At 43.6% G+C, this 27308-nt stretch overlaps 1 protein-coding gene across 1 annotated transcript in view; it reads right to left on the reverse strand.

Moving 5' to 3' along the window:
- Positions 1-27308, reverse strand: part of LOC310869860 (glutamate receptor ionotropic, NMDA 2D-like) — a gene marked incomplete at its 5' end in the record, with an annotated part of 215730 nt that overhangs the window by 152733 nt on the left and 35689 nt on the right. The window contains 1 exon segment of the mRNA XM_083780822.1: positions 16190-16456. Coding sequence (XP_083636948.1) covers positions 16190-16456 — 267 coding nt within the window.

Raw genomic sequence — 27308 nt, forward strand, 5'->3', positions numbered from 1 at the left:
ATGGCAAAGTACTCAGAATACAGCATATTATCTCAACATTATGGCAAAGTGAGCAATAACCGATCAACATGTTGTACAAATAATATATTAAAGTCAATACAGTACATGGGAACAAAGGCTTACTTTGGTCAAGTACACATGGCAGGAGTAGTGGGTAGACTCAGTGAGGTCTGTAGGTGCTGCATGTTGCCTGTGTGAAGGCTGGAGACTGAGTGAGGTGTGTGGGGTGAGTTGCTGGTTATATGTGGCACACCTAGACTGTGATTGGCTAATGAGTTGAGTGGTGTGATGGCAAACACATGTGTGATTGTGGATGCAGGGAATGGGGAGTGTCCAACAGAGGCTGCCAGTCAGACAGCATGCAGATAATTCACAACACAGCCTTGATGTCCCCTTTCCCCAAGCCGTCATAATCCTTGGAAAAGAAATGCACAAATGTGTCAATTCTATCCGCTATCCCTGATCCCTCTCATCCCGTCCATGATGAGCTATTGGGGAAGGGCATTCAGACGTATGCTCATCATCCCTCCCAGCACAAAACAAAGCGGCCTGCTCAGTCCTTTGTACCAGAAGCCATATGGCTCCACAATCAAGCCCGACCCGTCACCCCATGTGTTCCATGCTGTTCTGTTCATTGGGATGACTGAACTCCCGCTTGACCCTCTGGTGCATTTGCACATCGACTACTAGGGAGGTTGACACTACAGACATGGCAGACACCTGTTGAGGTTAAAGGTGGGACCCAGCGCCTCCCTGCTTGGCACTTTACTTTACTGTATTTGTTTATTTGGACAGGACAATGCATATTAATGGACGTCACATGGACGTAAATACACCGGATATAGCGCAGTTGCTAATTGTCATCCGCAGTCCTCACAGGAAACACAAAACGGAAAAACAGACATTCAAACAGTGGAATACATTTACATAACGTTACATAGGGAACACAGCATGAAAAAAGAAATACACCTAAAATAATCATGAATGGTTGCAGCTTTTGTTTTCAAGCAACCATTTTTTCAGATTGTATTTAAAAGAGGGAAATGCAGCACAATTCCTTATACGCAGAGGAAGGCCATTCCATGCTATACTTCAGCATCAAGGGTTCAATTTGGGGGGTAAATCCCTGCGACATAATAGCGTCATGTACTGTATGTACAGATGATACGCCTTACGATACAGAAACGTGCACAATGATAGTCAACGGACCAGCGCTGGCTCGAGCTGCACTACCAGTACGTCCATTTGGCCTCAGGGTTTCCTCCGGGTGCCGTCTCTACCCATTCTGACCGGGCACCCATTTTGGTGTCGGCATCATGTTATGCTTTAGCTATTTAAAAATAGCAGATCTACAAGCTCATATCGCGCCACCGAGTGGCGCGATACGAGCTTGTAGGTCTGCTATTTTTGGAAAAATCGAAGAACGACTGACATTTTTTTAATCTGATCTCAGGTCAGAATGGGTTCATCAGACCAGTGTGTGTCCGGCGGAAACCTCGTATGAAACTGATCTCAGGTCAGAATGGGTTAATATAAACTCTAAGTTCCACAATCTCAGAATGGTAGCCTATATAGAGTCTGGAACTCTACACCCCCCCAGCAAGCAATAGGCTACACAGTATGCTTAGATTATTTTGATTTATATTAGGATACATTTCCGCTTTATCACTTGCTCATCATCAGAGCTTCCGTTCTCCAGACTGTAGGAGTATGACGGAAGCATTTGGAGATTGCGAGAGGAGACTATGATTAGACTAAACTCACAGCTGTTTAGCCCATTCTGACCTGAGATCAGATTCATACGAGGTTTCCGCCGGACACACACTGGTCTGATGAACCCATTCTGACCTGAGATCAGATTCTAGAAATGTCAGTCGCTCTTCGATTTTTTCAAAAATAGCAGACCTACAAGCTCGTATCGCGCCACTCGGTGGCGCGATACGAGCTTGTAGATCTGCTATTTTTAAATAGCTAAAGCATGACATGATGCTGACACCAAAATGGGTGCCCGGTCAGAATGGGTTAGAATCAGAGTTGCAAGTCCACAATGTCATCACGGCATGTCACGTCTCCAATCTAACTTGTTGAAGAATCTACAGTAATGAACTCACCAACAGCAAGTAAAGTATTTACACACTCTACAGTGTTGTCCCCACTGAGCGTAGAGGCATGCTTTATCCTAAGAAAATCTTTCTTGAATGCCGATATGAAAACAATCAACAATGCATCATGAATGGATTAGTACTTGGTTGGAGGTCTGCTGTAGAAAAGTAAATGAATAATTTATTTAGAATAATTGACCCTTGATGTACAGTGTCGAACAGTGTTTTGACGAATACTCAACTATTCTGTGAATGCCATAATGTAGACTTCACTTCACTGCCAAAAAGGTTTTAGTGCTACATTAAATATACCAAACGGGGCAGGTAATCTTCCTGTCACACTGCCACTACTAAATGGCTCTGATGAGATATTATTTATTATGACAGAAGATTTAAGGCCTATTCATAGTCTGGATTTCCGGTGGTGAGCTGACCACCGGAGCTGAAATAACGTTGAGCGGTGGTGAGTAAAAACAGAGAGAAGGGCTGGAGCGGTGGCGGTGGTTTGCTCTTCACCGCGGCTCGTGACGTCATGTTGTAGTTCGGTAATCGGTGGTCACCTAACCACCTTTAGTCAGCGTGGTACTCAATCCTTTCAATCCATTCGACCAAAATCTTTCCAAATACAAGCCTCCTTAAATGTTCAAATAGATAAAGTCATTCCTGGCACTACGATGGCCGGTAAAGACTAGTGCATACCACATAAATAAGGCTATAGCGCTTTCCACTGCAGTCGCGGTTTTTTAATCATGAAAAGTAACAGTTTTGGGCATAATAGTTGTCCACCAGACATGAGCCTCACTCATTACTTATTTTGCATCAGGAGCACTGAGCGACGCTCGATCAGTGCACGTCATCACCATTACTCTAGCAGCCAATTATTTTGAAAAATTGAGTAAGGATTGATGGGATATTTTGTCCTTTTGTCCAACAACAGCCTCATAAAGAGAGATTTAATTATTCTACAACCCATGCAGTTGCAATCCCCATCTAGTCCAGGGCATTTAGCAGTGGGGAAATGAAATGAATACAAAACATCATATGCAGAAGACACTGATGTGCTCTAAATGAGGCAAAGTTAAGGTACTAAAGAAGAGAGAGAGAGAGAGAGACACACACACACACACACACAGAGAAATAAGTAAAGCCTTGCCAAGCCATCTCCTGTTTCTGTAGCGTGAAGCAGCTTGATGTACACGTGCACCCCCTGGACATGATGTACAAGTGAAGTACACCCCCAGGACATGACGCCAGCATGTCCTGGGGGCCCTCACCCCCAGGACATGACGCCAGCATGTCCTGGGGGCCCTCACCCCCAGGACATGACGCCAGCATGTCCTGGGGGCCCTCACCCCCAGGACATGACGCCAGCATGTCCTGGGGGCCCTCAACCTTGATGCTGAGGGCCAAGCAGGGAGGCACTGGGCCCCATTGATGCATCTCACCTTCTGGACTAATTCCCTAAGGCGATATAAACCGATGTGTCCTTCAGAAACCAGAAGCCATACAGTTATGTATGCACAGACTAGCATGTCTCTATAGCACCGGGGGGCCCCTATAGCTCCAAACAGCCCGCAAGTGCCAATCAATCATGCTCTGTTTCTTTCTTTGCAAACTAGGCCTTTTCTATATCATGCGTGTGTGTGTGCATCATGCGTGTGAAAATAATTTGGTGTTAACTTCCAGCGGGAAGGAGGTCTTAAAGCCGATCACCATCGTCTTCTTAATCCAGCTCTGTTCAGACCATCAGCACCTCTCTCTCATCAACCACTTACCTAAATCAATGCAAAGATCGATTCGAGAAATAAATCGTCCATAATTACTTGCCTTTTTTCCCCCGCTTTAGTTAATTTGAAAAAAAGTGCAAGACGAATAAGAAGACTCTCGTTGTGTGAAATAAATCCTCTAATTCATCTTCTGCCATTGCCTTTACGGCATGTTCTTTGGTTTTTCCCCTTTTCACTCTTTCTTGGTTTTCTTTCTCTTTGTGTTAAACACTTTGATCAGAGTTTCATCGTCCCTTTACTCTTTTCTCCCCATCAGTAATTAACTCATCAACAGTCATTTTCAGTGTTCAAGATTTTTTTTTTAAATCTTTCCAGGCTATTCAAAATTGTTTGAAATGGGCAGATGTACAAGCTCAAAATGCATCACAACGCAACATGCTGTGAGCTTGTAGATCTTCTATTTTCAATTAGTATAGTTACTATAGTATATTATGTAAGAAGTAGAACATTTTGCTGGGAACCCCATGGAACACTCTCAAGGACCCTTGGGGGTCCCTGGACCGCTCTTTAACCCATTCTGACCTGAGATCAGATTCATACCAGGTTTCCGCCGGACACACACTGGTCTGATGAACCCATTCTGACCTGAGATCAGATTCTAAAAATGTCAGTCGCTCTTCGATTTTTCAAAAATAGCAGACCTACAAGCTCGTATCGCGCCACTCGGTGGCGCGATATGAGCTTGTAGATCTGCTATTTTTAAATAGCTAAAGCATGACATGATGCTGACACCAAAATGGGTGCCCGGTCAGAATGGGTTAAGAAGCACTGACATACGCACTACAGGTAGGTGCACTATAGCTGTCCACTTGGCAAAACACATTATACAAATGGTGCAGCCAGAATCATCAACATTAAATATTACTTGAATTAGGGCTGTCCCCGCGACTAAGAATCTATAGTCGGAACTGATTGGCCAAATTTTGTCTATGGTCGACATGATATATTTATTAATTTATTTGCATGATTTGACTGAGAGATTGGCAGTCGAATCAGTCCGCACCAGGTTGTAGGAGTATACCGTGTAATAGGCCGGGGGCAATATAATAATATAATTATTATTAACACTCTCCCTGACTGTAGAACAGCTTCCCTTCCAATAAAGACATTGTTCAATGTCGTGTTTTTAATACGTTTTATGACATGCAGGGTTTCCATCGGACAGTGTGGGATGGTGACGTCATTGCAAAAACATGCAGTCGCACTGGCATGCAAAGGGTTCTGGGAAATTGAGGCCCAATGCATTGCAATGGCAGCGGTGGCACGCAGCGTGTGTTCCTTCTCCGCTCTGTTGCTGTGAGCGCCACTTTCAACACTACAACAAGCGTTTACATCAATTATTATAACCCATTCTGACCTGAGATCAGATTCATACGAGGTTTCCACTGGACACACACTGGTCTGATTGACCCATTCTGACCTGAGATCAGATTCTAAAAAATGTCAGTCGTTCTTCAATTTTTTCAAAAATAGCAGACCTACAAGCTCGTATCGCGCCACTCGGTGGCGCGATATGAGCTTGTAGATCTGCTATTTTTCAATAGCTAAAGCATAACATGATGCTAACACCAAAATGGGTTTCCGTTCAGAATGGGTTAAGCCTAGAAGCAAGCCATGCAGGATTCTGGTGAATCATTCATGAGTCATGACCATAAAACCTTTGATATTGTGAAAAACATTTCTTTTCCCCAATATCAAAGGTTTTATGGTAGCTAAATAAAGGATTATTTTATTAGCACAGAATCAAATGTTCTATATGATCATGAATCTAGGCTTATGTTAATATTTTTTATAAATCTCTATGAGAGAAATTAATGGCAGATTTTTCAGTGATTCCATAAATCGGGTAGGCCTACTGCATGGGCAGGCACTTTACCACTTCACCACCCAAGGCCTCGGGTAGGCCTACTGCATGGGCAGGCACTTTACCACTTCACCACCCAAGGCCTCGGGTAGGCCTACTGCATGGGCAGGCACTTTACCACTTCACCACCCAAGGCCTCGGGTAGGCCTACTGCATGGGCAGGCACTTTACCACTTCACCACCCAAGGCCTCGGGTAGGCCTACTGCATGGGCAGGCACTTTACCACTTCACCACCCAAGGCCTCGGGTAGGCCTACTGCATGGGCAGACACTTTACCACTTCACCACCCAAGGCCTCGGGTAGGCCTACTGCATGGGCAGGCACTTTACCACTTCACCACCCAAGGCCTCGGGTAGGCCTACTGCATGGGCAGGCACTTTACCACTTCACCACCCAAGCGCAACATGGTCATTCTTATGAATCGTGTATGCTGCTACATGTTGTGTCTTTTAAAAAGACACAATGTGCTTCAATTTTCTTGATTTACAAGCTGACGAGAGTATATTATTCTTCACTGACACAGTTTCACAATCACTTTGACAGCTCCCATAAAAAATGGTGGCACGTTAGACAAGTTGATTTTCTTTGCAGGATTAAGCGGGAGGGAAATTGTCATTCTAAACATATTCCATACTCGACAGCATTGACCTTGTCAGCTGAATCCAGAAACATAACAAATGCAATGTTCAACCTGTCCTTTTTCACACCAAACAACCGTCAAATTACACCCTTCGGCAGAGAATTCCACGTCAAAGTGGTACTTTGATACTGTGGCCGGTGGCAGATGTTTATTCTAAAACCACCCACATCTGTCATTATACTGCCGGCCATGACACCCAGCCACGAGTTGGCTGCTGCCATAGAGAGCTCTCATCAATCACCCCGTGAACCCCCGACAGCGCTTAAGAAAACCTAGCGTGAACCCCCGAGAAGCTGTGAGTCACCCGTGAAAAATATACAGATCAAAGGCCAGACTTTAAGAGGAAGCATACATCCTCTCTCCAAAACACACTCCACGCACTAAGACAACACTCTGCAGGCAGAGATATGTTTTTGTATGTTTGTTTGTTTGTATGTTTCAACCCTTTCTTTTTTATGAAATAATTATGACATATTTTCTATTGAACTGAACAGAGCTGCCTTGGTCCTACACTCTTGAAGTTCTGCCCTTGGACTGCCAATCCCAATTTTTTTGTTTGGGTAACAAATTGGCATATTTTTAATTCATCGTTTTAACATACAAGAATTTTTTTTTTCATTCCTAGTGTATTCTCTCGAATTGCCACCAGATGGCGGGAATGCACCATTATGCTGATTTTGGCCAAAATAGACGAATCTTCCTAAGTCACTTCCGGTTCAACGATCAACAACATCCGGCAGTATTTTGACCCTAGTCACTAGCTTGGCTGGTCCGGATTGCTAAGCTAATCCTATATTTTTCATATCCAAGTCAAATTAACCTCAAATCAACCCCAAAACATCGCAAAATATCACATTTTTTACAGCGACGCACATAGAGACGGCGCACGTGCACGATAGCGCACGATCATGTGGATTTCAGCCGTTTTTTGGTAAATTACATCCAACATTAGTGATATTAGCGAAAAAATATAAATTTTTGCTCTTTTGACCCCCCGATAACTGAAGGGGGGAGGTTTAGATTTTTAGATTAATTCCGTTTTTTCCGTTAATTGTAGGCCAGGGGTTAATACTGTATAGTTTTCCACTGTGACGCCTACAAAGGAATTTAACTTTCCAAAGAGCACCCGTTTGCAGTTTGCGATATTCACGGTCCCATGCAGCGCCTCTTCATCTATTATCTGACGGAGATAAGAGGCTTCTGCCCGATAGCGACAACATTTAAAGTTTACGTCAACATGACAACATCCATTGCAGTGCCTCGTGAACACACACTGATACACACGATAACATGGAAACAGAAAATACACGACTAGCATATAGCCCTGAGGGACTCCGCTCAACCATAATGGTTAAGTAAGACAGTCGAGTTTTGGGCAGGAAGACGTGATTAAAAATAATAACCCGATGTGGCTTCAATTCCCATAGCAGTGGCTTTGCCGTTTCTATCCAGATTACTCCTATACTCCACACTCACAGTGTGATGACGGCAGTCTCTGCAGTGCCTGGAACGTGAAAGCCAGGCCCCTCATGGCAGTGTCTATATGAGAGCTCGTCTTCCCTCACTCACTGTTAATCAAGCCTGAACAGAAGTTGTAACTGGCAGCGCATGTCATGGTACTGGGGGTGTCAGTGGGGAGTGTTGGCTGATGAATGAATATCAACATCCTAATACAACCTAATACAGGGGGGTCAAATCATGACAGGCAATTCCTCCTGTCAAAATATGACCACCCCAGTCAAAAAACACTGAAATAGACAGTCATGCTTTCCGAGGTGTGATTTGGGGTCCTAAGGATGAATACAAAATGAATATCAACATCTTAAAACCAAAATGTTGAATTGTGTGTTTGAGCTCACATGCCCTTTTGATGTACCGTAACTACCTGTCAGTGGGGAGTGTTGACAGCGCATGTCGTGAGTCACGGGTGATTTGTAACCAGCAACGCATGTTGCCTATTTCATTTGGTTTTCATTAGGTTTGTAATTTAGGTTTCCACCCAACAGAGACAATGTATTATAAGTAAATCGACCAGACAGAGCTTGAGTTATGTGCGAGAAAGTCTGTTTCGTGCATTTTATAGTTTGCCGTCTGTACAGTAAACCCAACTGGCAGGCACCCATCAGCTCTGATTTAAAACTGAGTCAGTCAAAATCTTCTATGTTTAGCACATTGGGCAAACCAAATTGTTATTTTGACCCGAGGCATGCAGAGAATATCACTTGGCAGAGTATATGTCCACTTTCCAATGCCACAGAAAACAGCCCTTCCAATGTCCATACCGAGGCACTTTACCTCATGCCATCCCGTCTCTCTGACTTTTTTTTCCTGTCTCTCTCACTTTTACTCAAAAGTTAAGCAGACGTGCAGAAGATATAATCTTAACCCATTCTGACCTGAGATCAGATTCTAAAAATGTCAGTCGTTCTTCGATTTTTTTCAAAAATAGCAGACCTACAAGCTCGTATCGCGCCACTCGGTGGCGCGATATGAGCTTGTAGATCTGCTATTTTTCAATAGCTAAAGCATAACATGACAGACTACAGGGCAGTGGCGTTTCCAGGAATTACATTTTGCGCAGACACACACCCCCCTCCCCCCGATGAAAGTAGAGACTCTTGACTTTCTTTTGAGAAAGACGACTAGTAAAGATTAGTATAAATGCCAAAAAAAAAAAAGAATTGCTGTCATGTGCACAGACTGTTTCAGAGAAGTGTATAATATAATGTAAATCATTGGAGCTCCACGTTTTTGTAAACTCTAGCATGCAGCTTGGTGAACTTGCCTTGCGCCTCACACATGAGGCTTGGAAGCCAAACTGTTTTCAACTCGGGCGCCTGCCTTGGCATATTCAGCTGAGAAAAAAAGAGCCCAGTGGACACAGGGGGCTTACAGGTCTAACTAGGTAGACGTCTATTGCAGTGCACAACAGTCGGTGAGATAGCAAAGAAAATGAAAAATGTCCTGTCATGTTAACCCCCAGAGGAGAGACTATGGGTGAAGGGACAGCATCTCCTCTGACAGCTGAATATGTATCTGCCTGTCACACAGCCTGAGGGTCTCCCTGTGACTGTCCCCCTGAGGGACACAGACTAGTGCAGGAGACATGAGGGAGGAGTCTACAGTACAAGGGGGGATGGTGGAGAAGAGAAGAGAAGAGAAGAGAAGAGAAGAGAAGAGAAGAGAAGAGAAGAGAAGAGAAGAGAAGAGAAGAGAAGAGAAGAGAAGAGAAGAGAAGAGAAGAGAAGAGAAGAATGGATTAAAGCAAAATAAAATCTTACGACTGAAAATGTTTGTATTGCAGAGTCCTAATGTGCAATTTTGGAACATTATGAAAAGAGCTTCAATAGCATCAAAATTATTTCATCCACTTTGATACATATTCCTCTTCAGATACTCTTCATAGGACATAATCGTCTCTCTGAGTCATGTTAGACCTCTACTTTGGTACTGTACAGTAAGTATTTAAATGCTAATCAAATACAGGCTTATTACTGTACTTGTAACAGAGTACAGTATTTTTATATTGTGCAGGTATTGCTACTTGTACGTACGTAAAAAAAAATATCTGAATACTTCTTCCTCCCCATCTGCCTGCATTCACAACAAAAGACTTGTGCAACACATTCCGCTTGTTCATACATTAAAGCCTTTCCCTTTTCTAATGAAACACACTCTGACCGCCTGAAGAGTAGGTGCAGACATACACGCAAATACACACGCACGCACACGCACACGCACACACACACACACACACGCACACGCACGCACACGCACGCGCCAATCGTAAATGTTGAAAGGAGTGAAGAAGAACCCAGAGAGCCATTAAGGGGAAAAGAGAGATTGTAATAGTGAGAAAGACCCAGGAAAACCAGTAAGTAGAGGAGAGAAGCTAGAGAGAGAGAAGGGGGGGGGTTAATAACGCAGGGTGGATATGCACTGTTCTGCAGTATGTTCCCCCTCCTCCTTGTTCAATCAAATACCTCTGCAGTAATGCAGTTATACACATGTAGCAGGGACCATATCGTATAAAAATGTGTTGTTCATAGATTTCATCGATATATTTCATAGACATGTGTTGTAGCATTGTGTTCGATGCAAGTAAATGTCAGTTCAGTTAAAGGACCACTTCACCACTTTTCAACCTATCTTCAACGAAGTCCACACCCACAACACCCAACCATGTGCAACCCAGATTTGGCACAAACAAGAGACTAAATGAATTTCACTGCTATGCCACCAAAATGTGGAACACCCCTACCAACGGTCATTAAGACATGCAAATCCCTTGACTCCTTCAAAACCTCTCAAAGGGCACTTATGGGTGGCAATTCGAAACTGGCCCCCGTTGTCAGGAACCAACAAGGTTTATACAGTAGGCAGTGCTGACAGTCAGTATTCTCCAGTCCTCCTCCTTATGAAAAGACCTAACCTGCGCATCACTACCAGGTAGAGTTATTCCCCCTAGCCACTTTGCAATACCACACGTGCACCTGCAGTCTAGGCATACACAGTAGCTTGTTGTTTTGTGTTTCGGTGTGTGTTTAGTTTCTACTCCTCCTGACTGACAGAGTGTGACTGAATTCTTGCTGTCCCAGTCTAGTGTTCTTTGTCGTGTGACTCGTGTCCTGTGTTCTTCTTTCCTGTCTTCGAACTGCACCCCGTGCCACTGTAATAACTGGCAATACAAATCCCGAGCATATAGCTATACCCAAAATGACTTTCTGTTAACGACTATATTTCATTCATAGATCACTGGCTGATTGTTTGAAATAATTACGCAGGTGAAAAGGGAAGGGGCATAAAAATGAGGGGACAAGAGGTCAAATTGAACCTCATAAGAGCAGATCTAAGTAGTTTGGATTCCAAAATGCCACATACAGTATTCAGCCCAGGGTGGAAGATCATTACCTGTAATATATCATCTCGTTATGACACTTACAGCACTGTCCGTGAGGTCCATCAATCATTTGCTGAGAGATGACGTGTTTCCAGATGGCAGTCGTCTCCATTTTGACAACCGGAGGAAGACTGGCAAATCTGACACCAAGCCAACCGGAGCCGGATCAAAAGGTGGGCAAATGGCAATGCATCTCATATTCAAACCTAACCTAACAGTTGCAATATTTACAATTCAGGTATACGGTGAGAACTCATGCTCTGTCTAATAGCTCAATGGGTAGAAAACGGTACCATCGCAGCCAATGCTGTTAGTTGGGGTTAGGGTTTTCACGTATTGTGCTACAGTGCTGCTCAATGGGTAGCGCACGGCCATGATCTCACTTCATGAGAATAATGGCTCTTGTCGACTACAAGAACTAAGCAAATTGTACGGTTTGTTTTCATACAGTATTATGCTTCGGCACTCTGTCTCAGATTACCAGTATGTTCTCAGAACTTAATTTGGGCCCTGCTCAGGAGGTGGTACTACTAACCCCGAGTTCTTCTGGGAACCCAGAACTTTTACTTTCAAATTCATATTCATATTTCTAAAATATAGCAGATGTAGGAGGTCACAATGTGTATGGGGTCGCGACATACAGCAGGAGGGCACTACGGTTCATGCAACCTGCAATATGTTTTCTCCTTGCTGTTGGCAGTCTTGAGAGATTGAGAGTGAATTCACTGAATTCATGTACAAAGAGAGGGTGTCTCTTTCACTCACGCTCTTGTACCTTCATACATAATTCCTCTCCAGACACTCAAGACAACTTCATAGGCCATGCAGTATGTCAGTCTCTTTATGTTACATCATGTATAACACCTTGCCACTTCTTCCTGAAGGTCGGTTCTCCAACTCTGCCTTATTTTAGTTCTGCCTGCTTTTGCAGGCTTCCATTTCCAACAAGGTTGTTTGGTCACAAAAGGCGACGGGTCGAGAACGAGGGGGCGGAACGGAAGATCGACAAGATCGCATAGAGTGCGAAGGGAGAGAACAGGAGAGGGAACAATGGGATGAAAGGCAGAGTAAGATCATATAATATGTTGTCTCTGTGTTGTCTCTGAAATTGTAAAAGTATGTTTTCTCTAACATAGGATTGAGGGAAGATAGGTCTGAGGGAACATAAGGCTGAGGGAACTTGAGTTCGCTCCCGCCTGTAAAGCCCCTTTGAATTGAATGTGATTCATTGTGTCTCCTATCAGATGTGCCAGCACAGGGACACACAGGTGACACGCTGTGTTGACCTGAGCAGATGTCCCTTCTGTCTGGCTGTTCACTTCCTTTGTACCGACGTTCAAAAATAAATCTTACATGGCAGATCCACAAGCTCAAAAGCCTTTTGAGCTTGTAGATCTGCTACTTTAGCTATTTTCTTATTTGAATCCTGAAAAGTAACAGTTGGACATAAAAGGTTTCTACCTGACAGAGTTGATATTTACAGCTCAATTTGAATGATTTTTTTTTTGCTTGAATAGCAAAACAAGGTGACCCCACCCTGGGCAAGACCGCGACTGAAAAGACTATCAACGGAAGTGCGGGATTTTAGCGGAAGTATCGCCGAAGGAAATGACGTCGATGCTTTACAAATCAGTTTACATTCTCCGCGAATGAAAAAAGTGTTGTGATTGGTCTGGAAAATATCGTATCCGGGGGAAATACATCTGACGGATATTCCGGAGGATACAACCGCCAATAGCTTCTCAGCCTTAGGTAGTGACCAGGCTTTTCTTTTCGCAGATAAGTAAGCCTGGGACCGAGGCTAAGGTGACCCTCATTTTACGGTGGGGTACGCAATAATGTTGTCTGAAGGCTCCCTCCACAGTTAAAACCTGAGGGCTAATACATATTAATAAATCAGGGTCATGTATACACTCTCAGAGTTGAACCAGGCCTACCACTCAGCATTTGAATACATAATTTTTTTAAAGAATGTTCAGAAACGTAGTTAGTCATTTTGACAGTAGCTTATATATTTAATTATTTATTTTTGAAAGCAGTGTCTTGAAGAGTCTTGAATAAAGTGGATAGGGACATCTGTGCTGACCTCGACATTTCGCCCACTTTGCCTTTTCATGTAAAACCTTGTGTGAAGCCCTTTTCACTAACATTGTTGGCCTCGGAGTGCACTGCATAGTAATCCATTTGTCAAGGTTTTAATCCATACAGTATATTGTTGCTGTCGGGCAGAAACCTGATATCTCTTATTTCAAATGAAAATAACAGATCTACTGTTGAACAGTGTATGAATAATAAACCTGCACAATTCTGCTCTCTCTCTCTCTCTTTCAATCTGCTTTTCAAGCTATAGCTATAGGAGACCAGACTGAAAGTCTGAGGATAAAAGCTTGGTCAGTCTCGCATAGCCAGACAACTATTCCACAATATCCCAATGCTATATATAGAGTCTGGAACTACACAGCGGAAGCTGTCAGATCTGTTTGTCAGTTCCGTTTGCCAAAATACATTTTAAACGTTTAATTTCAGAATGGAAATTTTCTGAAAAGCAGCTATTATTTTGTATTTATATTAGGACGGGGAGGCAGGGAGGAAACGTTCACTTTATCTCTTGATAATTGTCAGAGTTTCCATGCTCCAGGCTGTACGACACAATTATTTGGAAATTGTGTGAGGCAACAAGGTCCTAATGCAAAGTGTGTCTATAGGGCGGGACTTCCATCATTATTATCTTTTTCGACCTATCACAACACTTTCATGCACAGATAATGTAAACAGATCTGTAAAGCCAGTGGCGTGCACAGACATTTAGAGGGGCAGGTGCTCAAGTGAAAAAAGGGCACCTTGTGCAGCGCGTGGAACCGGGCCGGTTGCCTTAGCCCATTCTGGATGGGAACCCCTTTTGGTGTTTTAACTAAGCATTATGCTATACTTTAGCTATTGAAAAATAGCAGATCTACAAGCTCATAGCGCGCCACCGAGTGGCGCGCTACGAGCTTGTAGGTCTGCTATTTTGGAAAAATCGTCAAAAATGCGGCACAAATCTTTGAATATATATTCTTTCAGAAGATGTTTTTGGATCAATGTCACCATGGTCCATTTACTGTACTGTACACTGTACAAAAATTGTTTTATTTCCCCCCCCCCCCAAAAGGGCACATTTGTCCAGAGGGAAAAGGGCAAGGGGTGCTCTAGCACCCCCTAGTGTCTATCTGTGCACGCCACTGTGTAAAGCTCAACGTATGTACTACTTGCGCCAAATTCCAGTACTTCTGTTTAGACACACAGAAGCCCAGTGTGGGCTGAAAGCGTAGCCTACCAATAGGTAGACAGCGGTGGCGATGGCAACATTGGTACGTTGTACTCAATCATACTTTACTTTTCAGGATTCAAATTCACACGTGTTTCTTTTGATCAACGTTTCGAGCATGTGTATCTGCTGCTTTTGATGCTTTTGTGACACTGTAGTATGATCAAGTAGGGCGTTCATTTACGGGGGGGAAAAACAACACAAAAAGCAAATAGATGGAGGCAAGCGATTTCCCCCGGCAACAGTGAAGACATATGAATGTTTTATTTAAAAGGGACACTTTTGCAACCAAATCGTATTAATGATGTTTGAGAGACAAGAAACACTTTCCGCGGGTTTTTATGTGGGTAATAAGTGTTTAGATATTTTTTTTATTTCCAAGTGTCCATGATGTCATGGACACTGGGCTCACTTATTTCCTGGACTACATGTTGTCTCAGTAAGACAGCCCCTCCCCCTAGCCACAAGGAGGAGCAGTGCGCCAAAGTATTAGTAAGAGAAATCTATGAAAATCTGGGAACTACATCGTTACCAAGAAATTTCTTCACCAATGTGTTTTTAAATGTGTCTAATAACATGTACTAAAAGTTTGAAATTCAACTCCTGTGGGAAATTGAGTTATTAGCATAATATGTGACCATACCCATAACATCCGATATAAGGCCAAAAAGTCAAAATGTCATAATTCTTTAAATAGCATGTGACATATGAAACTAGGGGTTTTTCATGATTCTGAATCCATTCCAAGCATTCGTTTTGCACAAAAAACACTCCTTGGGCTAAATTAGGCCATATCCAAATGTGCTGACCTCATCACGTTTGTGATGACGGCTTTGTCCGTTTTCCTCCCAAGGAGTGTTTTTTGTGCAAAACTAATGCTTGGAATGGATTCAGAATCATGAAAACCCCCTAGTTTCATATGTCACAATCATGCTACTGAAAGAATGATGAAATTTTGACTTTTTTTCTTTATATAGGAGGTTATGGGTATGGCCACATATTATGCCAATAACTCAATTTCCCCCGGGAGTTGAATTTCAAACTTTTAGTACATGTTATTAGACACCTTTAGAAACACATTGGTGAAGAAATTTCTGGTAACGATTTAATTCCCAGATTGGTCAAATACCTGATAAAATGCCCTTACTATATTAGGGGAACTGTAGTCCAGGAAGGAAGTGAGCCCAGTGTCCATGGCATCATGGACCCTATAGACTAAAATATCTAAAAACACATATTACCCACATAAAATCCCCCCAGGAAAGTGTTTCTTGTCTCCCAAACATCATTAAAATAAGATCAGGTTGCAAAAGGGGTGAAGTGTCCCTTGAACCCATTCTGAACGGGCACCCATTTTGGTGTCAGCATCATGTTATGCTTTAGCTATTGAAAAATAGCAGATCTACAAGCTCATATCGCGCCACCGAGTGGCGCGATACGAGCTTGTAGGTCTGCTATTTTTTTTAAATCAAAGACACTTTTAGAATCTGACCTCAGGTCAGAATGGGTTAATAATGAAACTGTCAGGATGTAATAGACATTTTTAGAATCTGATCTCAGGTCAGAATGGGTTAAAAGAAACGCCTACCTGCGCCTCGTTGTCTTTGAGCAGCCGCTTGGTGCGCGTGCCGGTGGTGTCGTCGCTCACGTTGAGCACCACCACGCTCTTCTTCTCCCAGCCGATGAAGGAGCCGTCCGTCAGGCCCTCCACCATGGCCAGGAAGTCCTCGTAGCCGTGGTGGCGCGTGGTCACCACGGAGAAGGACGTCCAGTCGTACTCCTCCAGCACCTCGAAGATCACCTCCAGCTGCAGCGCCGTGGAGCACGTGAACTGCAAGTAGATGGAGCCGCTCTCCTGGTAGGGGGGTGTGGGGGAGAGAGAGAGAGAGCAGGGAGTTAATTTATTTTTAAGTGGTGCAACCACTTCTACATCCAGCATGCAATGTCCGTGTACCTGTTTGTTTGTGATGTACCTGTGTGAGCACGAGTGGTGTGCGCATGCGTGAAATTGGAACGAGAGAAGTATGTGACATGGCTGCCACCTGCTGGACGCAAACGACACAGAGAAGAAATTGGAACGATACAGAGAAGAAATTGGAATGATACAAATTGGAACGATACAGAGAACCAATAGACGGGAGTTGCACCACTTGGTTCACACTGGTGTGATTTTTACATTGCCGTCGCCCATATCCAAAACTGTCTAAACAGAGACAGAGCGTGTCTCTGTTCTGCCCCCTCCACCCATCAAGCAAGGCTGTCTCGTTAAAACCATGTGACTCCCATTGAACATTAATTGTGAGCTGCTCCTGGTCAGACTGAGTAGCGAAAAGTGGAAAAAAAGACAAACGTAGCAAATCAGGCTGGATTCCAGGCTAGACTAGAGATATCCCACAGTGCCTTGTCATTCATTGCGTCTCCTATCAGATGTATCAGATGGTGATACATGAAAAGTTTTTTTACTTAAGTAGAAGTATCAATGTTGCGATATAGAAATAGTAAAAGTGCAAATGTATTGGCATCAAAATGTACAAAGAGTAGAAAGTACTAACTATGCAGAATGTACCAATTTCTTGTTTTATAATGTATTACGATCTTTAGAAAATAGTAGATCTACAAGCTCACTTGTAGATTGGCTATTTTCAAATTGCCGAAATGCATATAGGGCTGAAGTGGTTAATGCATGTTTTGTTATAATAATCAAAATCTTCAAAGTACAATAGGAGGGAAAAGTACAATATTTGGATCTGAGATGTAGTGGAGTAGAAGTAAAGGTATTGGAAATAGTAAATACTCTACTCAAGTACAACTACCTCAAAATTGTACTTAAGCAAATGTACATACTGTAGTTACTTTACACCACTGCAAAAACATTGATGGTTGTGGTCCCAGCGCTGTTGTGACCCAGCAGGGGAAAAAAAGGACACTACAGACTGAGAATATCTGCAACATTCTGCACACAAAGAAGGACCTGGGCCTTCTAAAAAAGAATAGCCTCGTCAGACCAAAGCAATATTACAAAGGAATAAATTGCCGGGCAGCAATGCACCATTATGTTTTCACTCTATAAAGATGGTGATGGCGATGTTTGGTCTGTCCATCCACCAGTTCCCAAACAATATACCTCACAATCGACTGGCTCGATTGGATTGTTATGAACCCTACCAATTTTGTTGACCCCAGGAACTTTCTTCTTACACCAGGAAAACGTCAACTTGTTTTCATTTGAAAGCACTTTTTTATGAATGTATGGTACTTTCTCTTTAAAGCTTTTGGGGTTCTAAAATGACATTATTGGTCAGAAAGGTCAAACCACTTTGTCTTGGTTGACTCTTAGCCTTGTTTACGCCAAGTTGGAGCTACTGGGGAGGTGAAGTTAATGGAACCATTCTCCGAGCAACAACCGAAAAGATGGGTTGAGATTTTAGACGAAAATCAAGGTCAGCCTTATGTTAAGTATTATTGCAGTCATGCCAGCTGTGCAGTGTGTATACAGACGCTCCCATTTTGCATTTCTTAGCTGGAACTGCGGTGATGATCGAGCCAGCCCCAAGTGCATGTTAATTCATCTTCTACACCCACAAAGATGATGGAAAGGTGTATGTGAGTGTCCAACTATTATTCATTCAAGCACAGATGCACTGTGTTTCAGAGTAATAACTGCAGAATAAAATGCAGCACTACAACCTGGCCTGCAGGTACAGTAAGTTGGAATCAGTCTCCCAGGAGATAGAGAAAACATGTCGGGTAAAACCTTGTATTAATGTTTACAGAAAACTGAAATTCTGTTCCAATGCAATCCAATGTAGTTATTATCTAGTCGCAAGCTCTTGTTAATACTTTTCATTGGTTCAATATTCATAAAACACTCTAACCACAAGGGTCACCAAGCTGGTATTGAGCTAAGTAGGTGTAAAGTTGAAATATGGAGATATGAGGTTTCTGCCCGACACAGAAGCAATAGCATTAGCATTCAGCAGAGCACAACACCCACCATTGATGTCTTTGTACTCTGAGAGAATTCTCAAACCCATCGTAGCATCACATATACCCCTATGGTACAGTGTATGTACACTTTGCAACGGAGCTAAGTTAATTCCCTCCCTTAAGCAACCACAGGCTGTATCTGAGTATCATAATACTGATGCAACTATATACAGACTGAAGGCAGAAGGAATAACTCCTTTGAGAAGAACCCGAAGGACAGAATAAATGTGGCCTAGGGGGTGTTTCAGTTTTTCAGATAGGATACAGTGTAGAGCAGTGGTCCCCGCAACCTCAAAAGTGTTCGCTGCCCACCCATCTGACCACTTAAAAAGGCAGGCCGCAGCGTTAAGTGCATGGTCAGGTAGGTGGGTGGTCCATTTTCAAAGCATGATTATGTTAATGATGGTCTTTCAAGCTGTGTGTTGACTCACAATTTCTTCAAATTTGACACACGCGTTCCACACCCCCACAGGGACTGCTGTGCCCGGCCTGTGGTCAGGCTCTGCTAGTGGACCTAATGAGCCCAAGTCCCCTCACCTGTGCAATTTCCAGTCTCTGCCTCAGCCAATTTCACAGTCAGTTTGCACTCTTCAGGCACAGGCAGACAAACAGATACAAAGATCTCCATATACAGTATGGGCACAAAAGGGACACAGACGGATAGTTAAAACGGGTTGACAACGGGTATTATTACGTTCCATTGTTGCATTCTTCTCAAGTCGGCCGGTGGCCAACGGGCACGTACAGGTCTAATCATGTAAAATGTGTCCTACTGTATATAGTTGTCATACTGTACTTGATGCCCTTTCGTGTTTTAACTTTGATGTAGTGTGTGTATGCGGTTCAGCATTTTGGTCTACTACTGCCTTTGATTGTTTTTAAATGTGCTTCATGAATACATTTGACTTTGACATTTTCATTGACCTGGTGGCTTGTTTCCCTCTCACAGTCATGGAATGTGGCAACCCTGGTCAAAGCGGTGTTGTGGTCCCGTGGTTGTGATGCATGGATGATAATTTAGCTTAGCACACAACCGCTAGGAGGAGGCCGTCATGTTTAACAGTATTTAGTACAATGTTATGTCCCAGAACTTATGGATATGGACTTATGGCTCCAGCGCTGCTTACATTTCTTTAGTAGAAGTAGACATTTAACGTGTTGCTGTCTGTTTACCGTCCCTCTCACAGACTACACGGAGTGCACTGTCTCCATGCAGTCGCAGTGCTCCGCAGTCAGAACTGCAGCATCACTCCCAATCTTCCGCCGTAGCCTGAAAACCCACCTTTTCAGACTCCACCATGGCCCATAGCACTTACCCTAACCCCTTAGATAGAATTTCTGTTGGCTTAGATAGCATTTGACTTAGACTTATAGCATGTTATGTAGACAGCACTATAATTGTATTGTATATAGTCATAGCACGCCATAGTACATATGTATAGCATAGTAGTGAATATGTATAGTTTATTATGTATAGTGTATGTATAGTTTCATCATATAGATATTCCACTGTTACCTTCTTAGCTTACGCATGTTTCATGATAAATGCTTTTATGTGATGTATTCCCATGCTTTTGTTCTTGCCTAAATGTAAGTCGCTCTGGATTAAGAGCGTCTGCTAAATGCCTAAATTGTAAAATTGTAAATTGTAAATTGTATCATTCAAATCTGAGTATCATTGAGGGCCCCTCTTGTAATACCGTTATGGCCCACCGGTGGACCTCAGCTTGTGTGGAGAGACAGAAAACCAAGAGAGAGAGATAAGAGGAGAGACATGAGACCAGACAGTCGGATTCAAACTTTGGTCCTCGTACTCATTAGCATGATGGGTGCACTGACTTACTGAGCCACGAGACACCCGCAGGAAAAAATTAATATTAGAAAAATGTACAACTACCCCAATTTCCAATTTCCTTTTATTAGATTTTTTAAATGCAGGGAAATCTAGCTGAGCCAGTTTTATATTCATAGCTGGAATTGGAGTAAAGAAAGAGACAGGGTGTTATTATAGTTGGAGCTACTCTCCTTGAAATATTAAATACAAATGTAATAACATAGCAGTATTTTCATCTAAAATAAAAAATTGTTACAGCCTTTATTTTAGCCACGTTTTATATGCATTAAAAGTTAGCTGGGTTCTTTCAAAGCGTTGGTGTGCAGTGCTTTATACTGAGAGAGAGAGAGAGAGAGAGAGAGAGAGAGAGAGAGAGAGAGAGAGAGAAATGCATGCTATGGGTATTGTTTGTGCAACGGTGAATTCTGGAGGTATAACAACATTTCCAGTGTATTCTTATATGTTGTCGTTTTCATTTCTCTGTTGTGTGCAATATAATTTGCTTGAGCGGAAAAAAGGCCAGTGGCGTTCTGCCGATCACCCACACAGATGACTATGAGACAACGGTGACTGTGTCTTATCGGGACAGCTGTGATTAAGTGGGCCAGACAGAAACACTGTTTAATTCAATTGATTACAGTAGTTCACCCTCTCTCAGGTTGCATGGGCAGCAATCAGATGGTGTAATATTTGCTTGGCAGAAGTTGTGTATAATGTCACTGGTGCGCAGTCTATTTTTCATGCCGTTATACTCGTCCTTAACCGTTCGAAGATAAATCATAGTATTTTTGATACATGCATTTTGAGTGGTCCACGGAGCAAGCAAAGCACTGTCTCTGCCTCTCTGTCTCTCACACATCAGATCGTTGAGAGAGAGAGAGAGAGAGAGAGAGAGAGAGAGAGAGAGAGAGAGGGGGATGGTGCATTAGTAATCATAAGGCGATTAGCATCAATAGCTAAGATGTGACCCTTCTTGCGCAACACGCACGTTTGCACGACCCGCTTTGCACCCGCTTTGCACGCGCACACACACTGTCCCTCTGACCCTCAGCACAGGAGCCCCCCAGGGCCCCCTTCTCTACTTCCTGTACACCCATGACTACGTTCATCTTAAGTGATCAAGTTTGCAGACGACGCCACAGTCATATAACCTGACGCTGCCAGATGGGGGCGGTATTGTTCCCCAACACAGCACTCATCTGGGATCTCTCAGGGAGTTGAGCTGACACAAATCCGTTCCGTACCAATCAGCGTGAGCTAAGGGCGGGATATGTGCGAAACCGGATGTGAAGCTATATAGACACGTCAATATGATTGGTTGTGTTTGCACGCCCACACGGTGATAGACAGATGGTCCCATCCAATCATCTACCAAGTATCTTGAAAAAAAGGAACAGCCCCGTTAGGGTTGGGTGACGATACGAATACATCGTCAATCGCGAATATACGAATCCAATCGCCGAATATTTTTATTAGGCGATTTTTCGGGACGATTTAACCTGTAAAGTGTGAGCAGCATGTGAATCAATTTGGGCCAGCAAGCGGCCGGGTGGAAATCCCCTCCTCCCGTTATAATGGTATGCTCCCACAGTCCGACTCCCCGCACTCAGCAGTCAGCAGCATCGGGGAACGGCACTAACGGCAGCCGTAAGAGCCGAGGGAGGCTGTAGCCTACATGTTGTTTAAGCTCCGGAGTCCAGACCCATGCAGTTTAATAATATACAGTCACAACAGAATGCACACTGCTGTCTCGTGTCTCATCACAATCCCAATGCGCCACCCGTGAAGTCGGGGGAAAAAAATAAAAAACAGGCTGGTAGTGTTAGTATAGATGAAGTTAGTTCAGTGTGTTGAAACAGTAGCTACACGCTAAGCTAAGCTAACGATCCCCGAGCCTATACTGTATAGGCTCGGGCAACGTTAGCTTAGCGCTTAGCTTAGAGTTAGCGCCCCTCTGAGCCTGTGCTCAAGACTTCTCCACTGTATAGGCTCGGGGATCATCAACGTGAACGAACCCCGACACCAGCGCTGCAAAAATGGACAGATCTACAAGCTCTCAACGCGTAGCGAACGGCACTGCAAAAACAGGCAGGACGCAATGCCTTGAGAGCCTGTGGATCAGCCCGGCCGCAGGAGCTTGTGGGCTCCGCTTCGAGCCTCCGACAGACCGGTGCGCGGAGGCAAGGGAGCAAGTTACCCTGGCTGCGCAGCAGAAACAGACTGATCTACAAGCTCTCAACGCCTAGCGAACGGAGCTGCAAAAACAGGCAGCTTAAGAGCTTGTAGATCTGAGCTGTTCTCACTTTACTTTTATGACACGAATACATCGTCAATCGCCGATTCTTGGTCAGACGATGGGCGGTTGAAAAAAATTGGCATATCGCCCAACCTTAAGCCCCGTCATCGAATTTGCTTCTGCGATCCCAGATCCCAATAAGCTGTGAAACAAATTTGTGTAGCAAGCTTCTTGGATCTGGCAGCGTCAGGTTAACAGTCATAGGCTTGATCACAGACGATGATGAATCAGCCTACAGGAGAGAAGTGGAGAACCTGGCAATAGTGCCAGGAGAACAGCCTGACTCAACATCGACAAAACAAAAGAGCTGAACAAAAGAGCTGACTACAGGAGACCTCCCAGAGACCACTCTCCCATCCAGATTGGGGATGCTGCAGTGGAAAGGGTCAGATAAGAGAGTTCAAATTCCTTGGGGTGAACATCACTGAGGATCTCACCTTGGCAGTACGGACAAAGCAGGTGGTGAAGAAAGCACAACCACGCCTCTACTCCCTGAGGAGACTCAAGAAAGCTGGCATAGGCCCCAAAGTCCTAAAAGCTTTCTACAGATCGAGTCACCACAGAGAGCATCCTGACTGGCTGCTTCACGGCCTGGTATGGCAGCTGCACTGCCGCAACCGCAACAGTAGCGCTGTCCTAACCTAACCTACATCATGTAATGAATGGTTGAGTAGCGCTGCCCTAACCTAACCTACATAATGTAATGTTAATGGTTGAGTAGCGCTGTCCTAACCTAACCTACATCATGTAATGAATGGTTGAGTAGCGCTGCCCTAACCTAACCTACATAATGTAATGTTAATGGTTGAGTAGCGCTGCCCTAACCTAACCTACATAATGTAATGTTAATGGTTGAGTAGCGCTGCCCTAACCTAACCTACATAATGTAATGTCAATGGTTGAGTAGCGCTGTCCTAACCTAACCTACATAATGTAATGTTAATGGTTGAGTAGCGCTGTCCTAACCTAACCTACATAATGTAATGTCAATGGTTGAGTAGCGCTGTCCTAACCTAACCTACATAATGTAATGTCAATGGTTGAGTAGTGCTGCCCTAACCTAACCTACATAATGTAATGTTAATGGTGGAGTAGTGCTGTGCTAACCTAACCTACATAATGTAATGTTAATGGTTGAGTAGTGCTGTCCTAACCTAACCTACATAATGTAATATCAATGGTTGAGTAGCGCTGCCCTAACCTAACCTACAAAATGTAATGTTGGACACAAACTCTCTTGGTCTTTTATTTATTTAAGTTCGGGACCAAGGCCACTTGGCAATTATATTATAAAGCCTTTTCTATTGAACAATTGCTCACTCACACCTTTGCAGAGGTATAAAAAGATATCCAATATTTATTTTTTAATCAGAACTGCATTGATTAATTCCGTCTTTTAGATTAATATCATCCCACTGTCATCTGTCTGAATGCCATGAGGAGAATAGATTTGTTCTGATCATGGACACGTAGGCCTATATATAGCTATTTAAAATTAAATTAAAATTAAAATATTAATAATTTTATACTACGCTATTCAGGAAAAGTGACACTTAAGGAGTTTGCACTAATGTGACTGTCGAAGCACGGAAAAAATAAATAAACAACCTCACGTCTTTCACATAGATTAGCTATATGGTCTTTCACCCTTTGAGCAGTGCTGGGCCTGGGTCCCCTTCTCCGCTGAGAATGTTGAGAATGTGATCATCTCGCTTTGTACTTTATGAAAAGTCAGATTGGGTGTGAAAATAGCCAGCACGGCCAGTGCACAACACACTGATTATATTGGGGAGAGAGAGAGAGAGAGAGAGAGAGAGAGAGAGAGAGAGAGAGAGAGAGGTGCTGCGTGCTGGTGGTGGTTATACTGTAGGCCTACTGGTTATAAAACAAATTGTAGCCTACTCAACTTTGTTTGTGTTTCACGTTATTGCTGAGTGACACGCACATGCATGGAAGAGCAAAAAGGCCATTAGAAGCGAAAATGTCCATCACGGGGAAAGGAAAGTCCTCGCTCCGTCAGTAAAAAACACACTTCCCACAGAGTGATTAGGTTACTAATGATTGACAGGTGCAGCAGCTTTGGGAGCGTGCCTGAAGATGTCTGTTGGAGAGAGTGCTTGTCCAGAGGAAATTATAGCCTACGTTCTCCGCAGACATTCATATTTGGTTAAAGTGTAGCCAGTGTTGCCAGGTTCTGCGAGAGAAACAAGCAACCCGTATATGAAAACAAGCCCAAAATAAGCAAAAATAGCCGATCTACAAGCATATAACAAAACCAATCTTGTCCCTGGCATACATTATTTTCAGATGGGGGTTCTGCAGACAAATAATAATAATAACAGGCTAATATAGCTATCTTATTTGTACTCATCTGGACCATTTACATAAGCCTAATTTTCTGCCACAGTTTTTTGCCCTTTTTTCATAGTACAAAATGGCAAATAAATGCAGTAGCCTATTTAAAAAAGGAGAGATAATAGGCAAACTATCAATTATAACAACATTCTCTAATTGTGAAGACTTATTGGTACAGTAGGCCTATGCATTCTTTTTCTTTAGAAACATGGCCAACTAATTATAATAAGCAGACATGGCAACACTGCTGGTTGGCTAATGGAGGAATGAAGGGAAAACAGCGCCCCCTAAAGTGACAGATCACTGCTGTTTATCTTTGAAGGGGGAATTCTCCAATTTGACATTTCTGGTTCAACAAGTTTCAAATGGTCATATCTTCTTCATTTCCCCCCCAATTTCAATGAGCAATGCATCATATGAAAGGTTACAGTGTGCAGTTTCATAATATGTAAAGAACTGAAAAATGACCATGGCCCCCTTGTGTATCAAACTACTGGCACTGGTCACATATAAGCTCTGTATCTGGTTAATTGCGGGAGGATGCAGGATTCGCGGAGACCCGCTGATTTTATCTTGCCCGCCTGTGCCCGCCCGCATGTATTTAAATACCGCCCGCGCCGCCAACATTTACGTTGAGTCCCGCTGGCTCCCGTTCCCGTTGCAGCCCTCGAGTGTGATCCATAATTCCATATAAATATCATCAAACATGTTTCAAATCAAAAAATGATGGGAGGGTTGGGTTCAGATTGAATATTTAACCACTCACAGATCAGGGGAAAAACGCGCACTGTGTGCAAACTCCTTTTGTGTAATTGCCAACAAGAAAAAAAGAAAAACCTCCGGGACGACGGGTCCCGAAGCCATTTCCCGGGCGGGAACTTCCATTACCGGTCTATGAGGTAGAAATGTTAGGGACTGTAGTGCTCTAGAGCCGGGCACCGGTCTATAGAGGTAGAAATGTTAGGGACTGTAGTGCTCTAGAGCCGGGCACCGGTCTATAGAGGTAGAAATGTTAGGGACTGTAGTGCTCTAGAGCCGGGCACCGGTCTATAGAGGTAGAAATGTTAGGGACTGTAGTGCTCTAGAGCCGGGCACCAGTCTATAGAGGTAGAAATGTTAGGGACTGTAGTGCTCTAGAGCCGGGCACCGGTCTATAGAGGTAGAAATGTTAGGGACTGTAGTGCTCTAGAGCCGGGCACCAGTCTATAGAGGTAGAAATGTTAGGGACTGTAGTGCTCTAGAGCCGGGCACCAGTCTATAGAGGTAGAAATGTTAGGGACTGTAGTGCTCTAGAGCCGGGCACCAGTCTATAGAGGTAGAAATGTTAGGGACTGTAGTGCTCTAGAGCCGGGCACCGGTCTATAGAGGTAGAAATGTTAGGGACTGTAGTGCTCTAGAGCCGGGCACCAGTCTATAGAGGTAGAAATGTTAGGGACTGTAGTGCTCTAGAGCCGGGCACCGGTCTATAGAGGTAGAAATGTTAGGGACTGTAGTGCTCTAGAGCCGGGCACCAGTCTATAGAGGTAGAAATGTTAGGGACTGTAGTGCTCTAGAGCCGGGCACCAGTCTATAGGAGGTAGAAATGTTAGGGACTGTAGTGCTCTAGAGCCGGGCACCAGTCTATAGAGGTAGAAATGTTAGGGACTGTAGTGCTCTAGAGCCGGGCACCAGTCTATAGGAGGTAGAAATGTTAGGGACTGTAGTGCTCTAGAGCCAGGCACCGGTCTATAGAGGTAGAAATGTTAGGGACTGCAGGGAGCAATGTCAATGGCACAGTACAACGCTGGGGAGCATTATGGACCTGGTGGCTACTGATGTGTGATAATTGCAAACATGGAAAGTTGGGGCACGGCGCCACTCCCGCACCACTTCTGACTTGTAAGATAGGATAGTTGAAGTCCCGGGACTAAAACCAATAAAAGGTTAAGCATGGGTTTACTTTAGAGAGATGATGATGATGATGATGATGATGATGATGATGAAGGCATCAATAGTATCAAGAGTGTACTCAGGCAGAAGTATATCAACCACTTATGAATCTCTACGAGCGATGCAACTATTCAAACTATATGTCGTATGACTACTACTGTATATACATAGGAGTGGTGGCCATTTTGTGGTTCCACACACAGAAACTCCAGTCATCGTTCCCGTAGAGAATTCCGAAAATATGTATAGTAATTATTTTAAGCAAGCAATCCAGGCTCCTGCACGGTGATTCATGACCAGAAAACA

The sequence above is a fragment of the Protomyctophum parallelum genome, assembly GCF_964188405.1.
Source record: "Protomyctophum parallelum genome assembly, chromosome: 1".
Classification (NCBI taxonomy): domain Eukaryota; kingdom Metazoa; phylum Chordata; class Actinopteri; order Myctophiformes; family Myctophidae; genus Protomyctophum; species Protomyctophum parallelum.